Below are 14231 nucleotides of genomic sequence, written 5' to 3'. Positions count from 1 at the left end.
CTCGTGCCAAAACCGGGGTTTGGGGCTCCCGCCATTCCCCAAGCCGCTTCTCTCTCCCCATTATTTCCCCTTCTCCTGTTCCTCCTCTCCGCGCCGCAAGACAGCAGTGGCCTGCACACCAAGGGCGCCCTTCCCCTGGATACAATCACTTTCTACAAGGTAAAGGGGCCGGGGATCTACCGCTCAGGTGCAGCCAGACCGCCCAGGGGAGCGCGCACCCTTGAGGGGACGCAGGGGACTGACAGCTGGCAGGAGGTGGTCTGTAGCGACGGTCCGGGGACTTCCCACCGTCCTGTAGGACTGATGGACTCTGGGCCCAGACCGTATCCTGACCATAGAGCATATGATCGAGGGTCCCCAAACACCTTTGCAGTATTTGCATTTGCTTCTTCTTTTGCTAAAGAATTGCGGAGATGCAGCCTTCCCGTCGCCTAAGGGAAGAGGGCGGTGCCGGGCGAGATCCAATCCTTGAATCCCAAGTTGGAGTACCGGAGGGCGGTGCGAGGCGGATGCCATCCAGCTCCAAGCAGAGCTGAGGCGAAGGCCGAAAGGCGGCTTGTTAGCCTGCGTTTCAGCGCCCCTCTCGCGTTGGCTTCGATTGCAACCACTATATTCTGCGTCTCCTTAAAAAGTGCAGGTTTTAAGAATAAGTTTCGGTTCTTCCACTCTAGTGAATGTCTTGGGCCTGGTGACAGATAAAATCGGGTCGAGACATGGAAGAATTCGCCTCTACCCCTGCCTCCATATTTACAGAATTAAGGTCTTGGCCTGGGTAAATGGACTTTGGGAATGTTGAAGGCTGAATGCAGTCCCAGTCCTCTAATTTTGCACCCACTGGCACCTTTTTAACCTCGCCCGTTGTGATGGGCAAGCTGAGTGTTGAGAGAGAGCCAGTCGTTTTATTTTCTTAATTCGTACCCATTGCTGGGAAGTGAAACCAAGAAGTGGAGCGCTAAATCTGTCTCATTTGGTTGAACTCAGTATTTTTGAAAGGGTTCCCCGTTGTGGAGTTGGCACCTGTGGCTCACTGAATGCAAAGTTTCAAGAATTCAAAAGTGTAGGTATGACCAGTTGGTTGTCAGGCACACCCCCACAGTACCCTTTGCTTTGGGGGCCTTTCTTGGCAAAGGGAACCCGCTACCACCCAAGCATGGATATGGTATAACATCACAGACCAAATGTGACTTAGAGGGAAACTTCGCACTGTTAACGGTAGCAGTATTTCCTCATCGACTGGTGTGTCTCCATCTTTATAGCTACCACCCTAGTCTAGGCTATATCTTAAGTAGTTTCCTCACTAGTCTCCAGATTTTCACTCTGGAGCCTCTCAGTCGGCTCACACGGTAGCTGACTTCCTGCATGATCTGATCCCTGCTTCCCTCTTCCTTTCATCGAACCTTAACGATTCACCTCTTTGTCCCCTCTGCTTCAACCACCCTTGCAGTGCTCTGTCCTCTGGCTATTCCTAGCTCCTTATTGCCTTAGGCCCTTGTACTTGCAGTTCTTTGTGAGTAGAACATTCGTATGCTCAATCTTTGAAAGGTTGGTTGCTCCTCTTCATTCAGGCTTGGGTTAAATGTTATCTTTTCAAATTACCTCCACCCCCTCCACTCCAGGGGTTTTTCTGGTGGCTCACACAGGAAAAAATCTGCCCGTAGTGCAGGAAACCTGGGTTCCATCCTGGGTCAGGGAGATCCCCTGGAGAAGGGAATGGCTACCCACTCCAGTATTGCCTGGAGAATCCCCATGGACAGAGGATCCTGGCAGGCTACAGTCCACAGGGTTTCAGAGTTGCACACGATGGAGTGATAAACACTTTAGCTTTCTCAATTTCCCCCTCGTGCAATCTGAAGTGCCAGTCACATTGCTCTGTTTGATTTCTCTGAACTCTCATCACTGTTTTTTTTTTTTTTTTCCTTGCCTAGTGTATTGTCACCCACTCCAGTGTTCTTGCCCAGAGAATCCCAGGGATGGGGGAGCCTGGTGGGCTGCCGTCTATGGGGCTGCACAGAGTTGGACACCACTGAAGCGACTTAGCAGCAGCAGTAGCAGCAGTGTATTGTCTCCCACACTAGAATATTATATACTTATGAAGGACTACCTTGTCTGTCTTGTTCACTGATCATCTGCACGACCTAGACCTGTTACCTAGAAGATGCTCAGTAATAATCTGTTGACTGAACAAATGTTTTCTCCAGTCTGTTTCTAAATCTCACTCTCTTCCATCACTGTAGAACAAAAGGGGAGCTTCCTAGGGTCACTGTATCCATGGGTCTTTCTGTGATCTCCAGTGTTGTTTTTTGTTTGTTTGTTTCTTGCCCTTTACGATCACTAAAAATAAGAGACCCTGTCTGTTTCCTTTAGTTCTGTGTTCACTTAGAACAGTGCCTGGCAATGATAGGCTGTCAGTACCTTTTAATTCAATGAATGAATGATGAACTCATCAATACATTGAAGAAACAAGGTGCCTAAATGTAGGTTAATGTGAAGCAGATTCCCCAAGGATGAGGAAAGGAGAGAGATTTCTAAAGCAGTTCAAAGGTACAGATTGAGTAAGAGAACAAGAAAAATTTAATCATGCAAATGTTTGCCATTCAAACGAGGGCTTCACTTGTGGCTCAGCTGGTAAAGAATCCACCTGCAATGAGGGAGACCTGGGTTTGATCCCTGGGTTGGGAAGATCCCCTGGAGACGGGAAAGGCTACCCACTGCAGTATTCTGGCCTGGAGAATTCCATGGACCATATATAGTCCATGGGGTTGCAAAGAGTGGGACACGACTTAGCGACTTTCACTTTGCCATTCAAAACCATTCTGTGATGGCTAAAAATGGTGAAAATAAAAGATGAAGTCCTCTCTGTTCTATTTCAGTATTAAACCACTGTATGATTATTAATTCTGGAGAAGGGAATGGCAACCCACTCTAGTATTCTTGTCTGGAAAATGCCACAGACAGAGGAGCCTGGTGAACTACAGTCCATGGGGTCATAGAGTCAGACACGACTGAGTGACCTAACACACACACATACACACAGAGACATGATTATTAATATTATTCTGTAATATAAATGGAGCTCCCTTTGAAGGTAGGTTATCATGTATTTTTGTAAAAAAATTTCTCCTTGGACATGTTGCATCTGCTACCAAAGCCTACCCTGGGTTTGTTCATTCATTAGATATTTTTGGAATATCTGTCACATGCTAGGTGATGTTGGGCACTAGGGATACAGCAGAAAACAGGTAAGAGAGGGTTCCTATTCTCATAAATGTATATTCTAGTGGAGAGGACTGACAACAAGCAAATAAGGATTTCAGAGAGTGGTTAATGCAGTGAAGAAACTGGTGCAGGGTGGCATGATAGAGTTCCATGGAAAGGAAGCAGAATTAGATGGTATGAGCACAGGAGGCCTCTCTGTTAGAGAGGACATTTGTACTCAGCTTTGATAATCATGGAAAGGCCCAGGGAAAGGGCACTCCAGCCAGTAGAGACAGCAAATGAAAAGGACCTGAGTAGGAATATTTGTTGAAACTAAAATAAGGCCAAATGGGCCAGAGGGATGTGATCTGATTTATATTTTTAAGTCTTCCCTGCTTGTTAGGCTCCAGAGCTCAGACTTCTGGGGATCAGTGACCATTTAAAGATTACCTGTTCTGGACTCTACTCCCTGTTCCTTTGTGTCCCTGGGCACTGTTATATATTTTTTAAAACCAAATGGACAGCAAACAAAATAAGGAACACACACTAACAAAAAGTGGAATAGTGTCAGCTTGATTTAATTACAGCAGTGATTGCCTGTGTTGAAAAATTAACCAGCCATGATGACTTTGATTAGAAAAATAAAAGGTTGTAGGAGGGAAAGCAGTGCTACTGACCTGAGGGAGCTTATTAGATAAAAATCTGTGCATTGGGTAAAACCATCAAAGTGAAGTTTTGCATTTCCTCGTTAAGTTAAACATAGAATTGCTATATGACCCTGCAGTTCCACTCCTAGGTATGTTCCCAGAAGAGCTGAAAAGAGGTGTTCAGACAAAAGCCTATACACAAGTGTTTATAACAACACTATTCACAAATAACACTAAGGTGGAAACAACCCAAATATCCCTCAACTGATGAATGGATAAACAAAATATGATATATCCATACAATGGAATATTTATTTGGCCATAAAAAGGAATGAAATGCTGATGCATGCTACAGCATGAATGAATCTTGAAAACATTATGCTAAGTGAAAGAAGCCAGACACAAAAAGTCACTTAGGAGGAGGACTGAGGAATGACGGCTTAATGGATATGTGGCTTCTTTTCAATGATGAAAATGGAAAATATTCTGGAAGTAGGTATTAGTGATGGTTGTGCAGCATAGTTAATGCGATAAATTCCACTGAATTGTACACTTTAAAATGGCAAATTTTATGTGATGTAAATTTTACAATTAAAATAAAAATCTTGATCCTGACAGTTTAGAACCTAGAAATCTAATGTAACTGCTTACGTTAACCAGTCTAAACTGATCTAACTGGTTTAGAGAGGGGACACTGTCCCAAGCCTAGCCTCTCAGCAACTTCCTGTGAACCCTGAAATTGCAGAGTTCAAACTCTGGACCTCCGCACCAGAGTGTCTTTCATGGTGCCAGCTCCTTTATAGATGGTTGGTTGGCTCCAGAAAGGCCCCCTGGGATGATGGGCGTGACAGGGGCTAACCTAGTGTGTGCCAAGGGTAGGCTTCCTTAGTCTTAACTTACCAAAAGGGCCACTGGAAGAGGCGGCCTTAGAACGTCTACAGCATTGCTTATTGCAGACAGTTTGATTTGTGTGAGCAACTACTTAATGGGGTCCCCGGGACACAGCAAACATCATCAAATTGTTAAATGAATCGAGGGATGAAGAACGAATGAATGAATGTTTGTGAAAGCTTGTCTCCCTTGTGGGCTTGGTTTCCATGCTGAAAGAGGTCCCTTGGGAAAGGGAATTAGCCCCAAAGGTCCTTGGGAACCCTTACTTGCTCAGCTCTATGTGCCCTCAGGTCATTCCCAAAAGCAAGTTCGTCCTGGTGAAGTTTGACACCCAGTACCCCTATGGTGAGAAGCAGGATGAGTTCAAGCGTCTGGCTGAAAACTCAGCTTCCAGTGATGATCTCCTGGTGGCAGAGGTGGGGATCTCAGGTATGGATAAGTCTGGAATGACTGAGGAGGGCAGAGAGAGAAGAAACTAGGGGTTACTTCCCTGTTTGTCAGAACACCCCAGCATCTTTCTGTCTGAGCCACACACATCTAGTGTAAATGGGGTCATTGCCTTTCAAGGAGTCTGGTACCCACGGCAGGCTTAGCTTGAGCAGATTCTATGACCACAGAAACTCAGCGCAAATGTTTACTGTGTGCCAGGCCACTGTGCCGAGTATTTTACATGTACGTCATCCTTGTGGCAGCTCTGTGAAAAGTTTTATGATCCCCAAATGAAGAAACAGATGCTTAGAGAAACTTGCTCAAGATTATAAAGTGACAGGCCTAGGACTGGAAGCCCACACCTCCTATACCACTACCCAGTAATAGGTGGTCTTGGTGAGGTATAAGCAACGAGTTGTCGTCGTGTCAGCCCTTGGGGCTGCTACTGCCTGCTGGGAAAGACAGCAAATAGTAACAGCTACCACATGGTGGACTTCCCTGGTGGCTCAGTGGTAAAGAATCACCTGCCAATGGAGGAGACGCAGGTTCGATCCCTGGGTCGGAAAGACGCCCTGGAGGAGGGAACGGCAACCCACTCCAGTATTCTTGCCTGGGCAATCCCTGGACAGAGGAGCCTAATGGGCTACAGTCCATGGGGTTGCAAAGGAGTCAGACACATCTGAGCAACCAAAACCACCACCCCCACATATTAAACGCTTAACTCTGCCAGGTTAAGTGGCACATATCCCCTTATTGGGTCCTCCCAAGAGCCCTCAAGTGTTAGGGTCCGTGTTCATTACCTACCACACATTCCCTTAGCTCTGGCCAGACTATACTTTGTAACCCTTAAACACACACAGGTCATTCCTGCCTCAGAGCTTTTGCACTTGCAGTCCTTTCTGCCCAAAACACTTCCCACATCTTGATATGTCTGGCTGCTTCGTTTTCAGGTCCATGAGTTCATGTCATCTTCACAGGGAGGCCTTCTCACCCAGTCACTGTGTCACCGTTTCATTTTTGTCATGGCACTAATCACTTCACGTTCTTTTGTTTATTATCTCTTCTCACCCTTTGAAGAGTGTAAGCTCTGCGGTCAGGGAGTGTGGTACTCTTAATCACAACTAAATCCCGAGCACTTAAGAGGACAGTCCCTGGCACGTAGTGGCACGTATAATAAATATGCAGAATTCCCCGTTTTCAAATGAGGAAAGTGAAGGTCACAGAGGTTAAAGGACTTGACTAATGCCACACGGTTAGGGAGTAGCAGAGGAGGAGTTCTGACAGCCGGAATTCTCCTCAGCTCAGATAGGCCTCACAGCAACCTCCCGCCATGCCTTCCTCAGGGTCTTGTTCCTCATTTCTGGTTTCCATTCACAGATTATGGCGACAAGCTGAATATGGAGCTGAGTGAGAAATACAAGCTGGACAAAGAGAACTACCCAATCTTCTATCTCTTCCAGGATGGGGACTTTGAGAACCCAGTCCTGTATAGTGGGGCAGTTAAGGTTGGAGCCATCCAGCGCTGGCTAAAGGGACATGGGATCTACCTAGGTATGCCTGGTTGCCTGCCTGCATATGACACCCTTGCTGGGGAGTTCATCAGGGCCTCTGGTGTGGAGGCCCGCCAGTCCCTCTTGAAGCAGGGGCAGGACAACCTTGCGAGTGTGAAGGAGACTGACAAGAAGTGGGCCGAGCAATACCTTAAGATCATGGGAAAGATCTTGGACCAAGGTGAGGATTTCCCAGCATCAGAGATGACCAGGATCACCAAGCTGATTGAGAAGAACAAGATGAGTGATGGGAAGAAGGAAGAACTCCAGAAGAGCTTAAACATTTTGACTGCCTTCCAGAAGAAGGGGGGTGAGAAGGAGGAGCTGTGAGAAGGCACTCCAGGGTTTGGTGGGGTGGGGAGGGGTAGGTTACCTTCTGGCTGTGAAACTCTCCTGGGATATAACGGAATTTTAGGAAAAGTGGCATGAAACCAGAAATCTGAGCATGCGTGGATACTGACGCTGACGTGACTATGCTTGGAACATCTCTGTAGCCGGTCGCGGACAGCTGGTGAACACTTGGATGGCTTTTGAAATTCCCCCTCAGAAGGAATTGGTGCTATAAAGAGGAGTATACTGCCCAGGTTCTTGAAAGGTATGATTCTGATCCCAATTAAAGTTTCTGTGTTTTCGTTAAGTAGACCTGTAGCCATTCAGTTTTCTTTTACAAATTGTACTTTGGCCTGTGGCCTATTTTTTCCTTGAAACTTATTTTTTTTAAAGCTAAGGTGGTGTGGAATCTGCTCTACCAGGGTAACAGACTATCCTGGTAACTCTGTGGAAACTAGGCTGAGCTCAAGACCTACCTTTAATTTCCTTTCCACAGGTGTTCAGATTCAGGTGGACTGATTGCAGCTGATTGAATGCACTGTCCGTTTTCTGGTCCTTGAAGTTGAATAGCAGTAAATTCTTTCCCATGCTCCATGAGATACATATAACAGATTCTTAGTTTTACCAATATAACCTGGTAGGTTTCTTTAAGAGTTGCATTTAGACAGCTAAATGATATAACTCAGTTCAATTTGAAAGTTTCTTTAGAAAGGGATTGTTTTCCATCTAAGTCACCTTGTCGCTGTTGATTACTCAGTAACCACCAGCTTTTTAATAAGCAGAGTGGGAGAGCACTGTACTGACTTTCAAATCTCTTCTCACACTTCCATACTTAACTATTTGAAAATATCAAATGGCAGCTTATAAAATGTCTAACTGTACCCACACAAAGAAATTTAAGTTGAGCAGTGTTGGCAAGTAAAACTTTCAATTCTTTGTTCCTCCATTTCAGCCAGATTGGGTATTTAAAGTCACTGGAAACAAAAAATACAGCAAAACTCATGTGTTTAATTGGATGGAACAACAACAACAAAAATCCCACAGCTTAGGCTAACAATTCAAACCAACTAGATAAAAAATGTTTAAGCCTAAACACCTGCCCATAGCCAGCATGGATACTCTCAATATTTGACAAAAGAATAACTATTTAGATATTAGGCCCAATAATTTCAATATATCCCCTACTCATCATTTCAGTTCTAACTGAAAAATCTGGAAGATCTTTTTCCATGCTTCTCACTGGTAAACTTGTTGAGCTGTTCTAGTTTTTTCTCATCTACCTTAAAACAGTCATTTCCAAAGAATGAAGTATTCGTTGTCTTATAGAAATTAGAGTAAGACAAATGACAGGTAGAGAAAGGACTCTAAAACTAAATTCAGTCCTTGAACGTGGTCCCATTTCTCAACTGTAAGGGGAAAGATAGAAAAGTGGCAACCCACCCAAGGGCATTTCATTGGATGGGTCCATGCCCTCTATCATTATAAGCCTAGGGTCTTGAGTTGAAGAAATGCGGGCTGTTGGATAGGACTGGATTGTCATACATCAAAGACTCTTTGCATAAATATTTTTCATTAAAGGTAGGCTGTGTTTCTCATTTAGAATCTGCAGTGATTTGTATATGCCACACAAAAATCTTCCCTAACATGTCCAAAGGATTCCTTCCCTCTACTTCTTAGCATATAATTACTAATGTTCTGTGGCTCAGATGCTACTAACTAGACTGTAATAAAGGCTATGGCTTCCTACAATCAAATGCTACACAATTTTTAAGGGAATTTCCAGATAAACTGAAGCACAATGAGCCCCTGGAGCCAACATGAGTCCTGTTCTAAAGATCCTGCAAGTTATCTCAAATAGTGCCAAGGGTAATTTTACTAATAGTCCTTCGTAATTGGTGGTATACACACACACACGAGGCGTTAGAATTGCTTTAAGAAAGAATGGTTCTTCAATAGAGAACTTCTAAGATAGAATCAAGATGAAGAATGTGAGGTGGGGTGGACACTCTGATTTTTAGCTCATTTCATCAATGCTTAAGAGTTTGAATCTTACCCATCCCTTACCTTACTGCCTGGCCTTAGTAGCCTTATCTGCAATAACTGCTTTTCTCACCCGTAAACAGTACATTATCTGGGACCCACTTTTACTAGGTATGTGGAAGCTGAGGTTGCAAAAAACCTGTACACTCAAGCATAAACACGGGTACTCCACAAATCATTTTTATAAGCATTTGGCTCATGGTTGCTTACCCTCCGCTTGTTACTATGGAATAACATGCCTGCATCGAGGCGGTGACAGCATCTCAAAAACAGGGAATGTGAAAAAAATATAAACCTGAGTCCACCTTTTGAGGAACTCAAAAATGGCAGTGAGAAACAGCCAAGTGCCCATTTTTTTGTTAAAGGGGAAAAAAAGAAATGTTGAGGTGGCATTAATTCATACCTGAAGAAGCAAAAACTGACTTTTCCAGGGCTCAGTTAAGGGCATTTAATATCACAGGACAGAAAGGAAACTAGGAAGAAAAACAGCTCTTCCCACTGTGTTGCATGTATGAATAAACGTTTGATCTCAGCCTGTATGTTCATACACTCTTGGATAAAAAAACCATGTCATCAGCCTGCCTGAAATCCTCCAGTAACTTCCCACTAAATTTAGAAATCTCATTCCTTCCCCAGGCTACAGTTTCCTGATTGCTCTAATCCCCACTCCACCTTCTATCTCAATCTGTACCCCTCTTCCACTCTGGTAAGTCCCAGGCACTTGAACCATTTTTCCCAGTCACTGGAACATGCCTTTCCCAAGGCTGATGCTTCATCATTCAGGTCAGATGGCGCCACCTGAGAGGTCCTCTGGTGACCCGCCTGTCATATACCCTGACTTATATTTATCAGTCAGGAATTAATTACAAACTAATATTTACCTTTATTGTCTCTCCCCCCACTTCAGCCACTAACTAGGATACAGTCTCATTTACCATTATATCAGCACAGCCTAACATGGAATCTGGCACACAGTAAATAAATGCCCAATACATGTATAAATCTAATTAATGAATACTAAAGCGCAAGGTGCTATTAAAAGGACTAGTGTGGCCTTGGAGTAATTTTAAATTCACAAGTATTATCATTTTTTCTGAGGAATATAACAATACAAAATGAATTACACCATTTAAAAGGTTGTGGCTTCTAAGAACACGAACAAAAATGAACCAGGCAAGAGTGCCAAATTGAAAGTGTTTTATATAAATTAACCCATCCAGTTTAAAGTAGGTCTGCTATGCTTCACTTAATTCTGAAGAAGGAAGAATATATGCTTCCCATGTTAATAAATCAGAGCAACAAAGTAGAGTTTCAATAACAAGGCTGTAGATACATTGAAACCCCTTTTTATATTAAAAGTTAAAATGAAAGACAAATCCAGATTGAACATAGTGACTGCAAAATATAATGCAATTTTGAACAATTAAAATTATGAAAATATACAAAATTGATGGGCAACACAACTAGGCATTTGTACATTTTCCATTATGTGGAGAACACTAAAAATTTCTCTACCTTTTATCCACATCAGATATATGATTTAAACCAAATGTTTGCTTTGGAGAGTCTTAACTTAGGATCTCAGTAGTATAAAAAGCAGTAATTTTTCAGTCTGTAAACAGTAGTCTTTTTTTTTCTGCTTTCCTTTTTTTTTTTTTAAATATCAATTTTCCACACAAAATAAAAACAAAAAACCCAAACAAAGTAAAAACAGCAGCAGCAGCAATGAGTTATTTGGGAATTCTCTTCAAATACCAATGACATACAATTGCTGGAGAGGGTGCTTTTTACTCATGTAAGAATATATATATATATATATTTTTTTTTTTTTAACTGTACACAATTTATAGTGCATGACAGTTTCCAAAAGAACAGATCAATAAAAGATATTGGCCATTTCTGCATAATTTCATTCTTTTTACAATTCTCTCAAAATGTAAGAGGTTGGATCTAATTGAAATGCTACATTTAGTGGGGAAATAAGTAAGTAACAAGCATAACCCCAACGTAACATTATTTGTCACTGAAACCAGTAGAGGACCCAGATGCCCCTAGGAAAGAAAACAGGTAGGCAGACCACTGAGTCACACACTGTCCCTGAGGACCAAGGCCAGCTCACTGAGCACACACATTCTAGAATGATCATGGTCAGCTGATAGACTTGTTTCAAAGAGCATTTCTACTTCTATGTACAGTATTTTTGGATATTCAGAGAAACATCATTTCAAGAACACATGCTATACACACACCTACCCCGCATCCACAAAGTTCCATCTAAATAGGCCACAGTTTCATGAAATGTTATGTTATTAAATTAGATTTGGAATCAATCAATTTTTAATTCATCTTGTTCAAAGCAGTTCTTTCCTTTTGGGATGGGGTATGACAGTTGTGGCTACCAATTAACAACAAAACTAGTTTTTTGAAATTACTGGATGGACTAAGATTTCCAACAAGTCTTATTTTGAAAAGGTAATTCGGTAATTTTCAAAACAGTTTCCTTGCAAGTTGAGACACTTATCACCCTATCAAATTGTGAATCTAAAGTCAAAATGATGGAAACAAAATGCAATTGCTTTACATAAATAGATTTTCCAAGCTCTTTTTCTGGTTGCTTTTAAAAGAAAAAAGTACCACATTTCACTGGAGAAGTGAGTTGGAGAGAACTTGGAAGGCCTTCAAGACCAATCCTCCATTAGATACTTGAATTTCCTCATCAAATTCATTTCTTTGCTTTTTCAGAATTACTAACTTTAATGGTATTTGGATAACAAAGACCAAAGACTAAAGCACAGATTCCAACACAAATAAATTACCAAAGCAATTGTATAAAATGTGTAACATTTTCAAGAGCAGTGTTTACCTTTTCTGTCAGACCCACCACTGAAGCTAGTCTTGGGGGCTCCAGGTGAACAAGGTTAAACACCATCCTGGTCTAGCTCTCAAGTTTGAAAAAAGTCAATGCAACCTCAAACCCAACTGGTAATGCTTCTTTTGCCAGCCTAAAACTTAAAACCTAGATTAAATCCATATTAATATACATTCTTTCCTTTCTTCCTTCCCAAAGCCCCCACTTAAAAAGCACTAAGTATTAAATCTTTATTTTCAAGCATATATACACATGTATATATGCTGGAAAATATACGTATATATGTAAAAGCATACACATATATATATATCTCACAAAGCCAATGACACTGCTATTAGACTTGCCTGCATAAATTATGTACACCTCTCTTTAAAACAGTGATTCCTGTCTTTCCCAAACAGACAAAAGATAGCAAGCTAGTCCTCAGCAGGCTTTTAAGTGGTCTGTACTACTTTCCCCTCCAAACAGCTGTAAGTTAACAGAAGCCTGTCTCTGATTTAACTCACAGGAGCCAGGATGGGGATGTCTTGGCCACTGGCGTTATTAAGCCAAAAAACGAGGGCCTGTCATCATCTGAGTGATGCCCTTCAGTGGCAGGTGCTTAGACCAAATTTAATTGGAAGCCCTTTGAGTACCTACCTTGGGTTTTGCGGGAGCCAAGCAGCTGGAAAGAGGGCCTGCTCCCAATCATGGTCCCCCTCTACTGGCTTCCTGCTTCCTAAGGCTCAAGGACCAGACCAAAACACCCACTGCTATAATGGTAGGGCCATTCAGCTGCTCTGAGTTCAATGCTTTATGCTTAATTTCTATTGCTGCTTTTATAGGACACCCCCAACCACCACCACCAACCACCAGATGTTTCTGGTGATAGAAGGGAAGAAGAAAAGTAGGGTTCTCTTGTGGCTGCCATATGCATATGAACATGTATAAAAAGTGGTCAAACCCAGACAAGGGTCCTGCTTCTGGTTTATATACAATAATTTAATCAGTTGTATACATTTAATACCTAAAAAATTAATTCACAATCAAAGTCCTTCATGCATTTTATGAGGAAGTTCTGGATTTAAAATGATGGTCAACCAGATGTAGTTTTTGCCTGGAAAGATGATGTCATTTTCTCTTGTAGAATCATCAGTGCCCGTGGTTCACACTAACTTTTAAATTTTTAGTTTCTTTGTGGTCTCAAGTCTTTTTTTCAGCAGCTCCCCAATTTCCAGAAGTGAGTGCAGATAACTGCTCTGAACTTTCCCTTGTACAGTCTTTGAAAATTTTCTCTCTTCCTACAAAGGAAATAAGAATGAGTGGACTTGCTCAGAAAGCATTCCCCCAGATTATAGTTTTTCACATGTAAGTTAAAATTACCACTTAACTCCATGAGAAGCTCCATCACAATGGAGTGGGTCATTTTCAATTTCATTAAATGCAAAGATGGCTAAACTCATCACAGATGTCTATTTCTCCATGTGACTTTTTACTAAGACCCTGTTGCTTTAGCATTACTATTCTTTCAAGTAATCTTAGTTATAAATTATATCAAGTCAGAAAATTGAGATTTCTGAACAAGGAAAAAAGTTAGAAAGATTATTACTAAGTACTTGGGCCATAAAGTCACTACTATTTTCTGATGAGCTATACAAAGTAGAAAAACTGAGATTTCTTACTATTAGAGTCATCAGGAAACAGGAAAAAAGCAGAAATTTATTATTAATTTAGACATTATCACAGCCACTTTTTAAAGGCATCAAATTTACCAGTATCATCTTTTCTAGTTATAATACTGACACACCTCCCTCCATTTTAATAAAGTCCACCGATTCCAGAGGCCGAACAACTAAAAAAGACCAAAGTTTTCCTAAGGCTGCTCAAATATGTGAGTTAAATATTTGCTGCTCATTTGACCTGTGGTAGCGAGCACAAAAAATAAAGGGGATGGGTGGAGTGTTTAAATACGGAAAAAAGGTTGGCTGAAAACTGTTTAGCTTTATGTGAATTTGGCAGTATTTTAAAGCCCCAAAGAAACCAGATAAGCACACTTTATTACCCAAACGTGCATTAAAAGGTATGTACACAAATCTATTTTATTCAGTACTACATATTCTTTCTTTCCTCTTCGAATTTTTTTTTCACCATGTACAGATTTTACTTTTTGAAATAATGTAAGGCTTAAGAGGAAAACAAAAATACTAAAAATTAATAATACATCAATTAGTACCTCTAATGACCTATATTCATTCTATATAGTCTATATTCATTCTCAAGTATATAGGAAAACAGTTGAAT

At 41.7% G+C, this 14231-nt stretch overlaps 2 protein-coding genes across 2 annotated transcripts in view; one reads left to right on the top strand and one right to left on the bottom strand.

Annotated features, from left to right (window-relative positions):
* ERP29 (endoplasmic reticulum protein 29) overlaps nucleotides 1–7350 on the top strand; it is a 7634-nt gene extending 284 nt beyond the window's left edge. Inside the window, exons 2-4 of the mRNA XM_010828602.1 lie at nucleotides 29–159; nucleotides 5024–5162; nucleotides 6540–7350. Coding sequence (XP_010826904.1) covers nucleotides 29–159; nucleotides 5024–5162; nucleotides 6540–7042 — 773 coding nt within the window. The 3' untranslated portion in view covers nucleotides 7043–7350. The remainder of the gene's footprint in view (nucleotides 1–28; nucleotides 160–5023; nucleotides 5163–6539) is intronic.
* A 102-nt stretch (nucleotides 7351–7452) lies between these two features.
* NAA25 (N(alpha)-acetyltransferase 25, NatB auxiliary subunit) overlaps nucleotides 7453–14231 on the bottom strand; it is a 66641-nt gene continuing 59862 nt past the window's right edge. The window contains exon 23 of the mRNA XM_010828834.1: nucleotides 7453–13231. Within this exon, the coding sequence (XP_010827136.1) occupies nucleotides 13109–13231 (123 nt within the window). The 3' untranslated portion in view covers nucleotides 7453–13108. The remainder of the gene's footprint in view (nucleotides 13232–14231) is intronic.

This window comes from Bison bison, unplaced genomic scaffold (genome assembly GCF_000754665.1).
Source record: "Bison bison bison isolate TAMUID 2011002044 unplaced genomic scaffold, Bison_UMD1.0 scf7180017864495, whole genome shotgun sequence".
Taxonomy (NCBI): Eukaryota; Metazoa; Chordata; class Mammalia; order Artiodactyla; family Bovidae; genus Bison; species Bison bison.
Note: the sequence above shows the minus strand (reverse complement) of the source record. Positions and strands in the feature narration are given on the sequence as shown.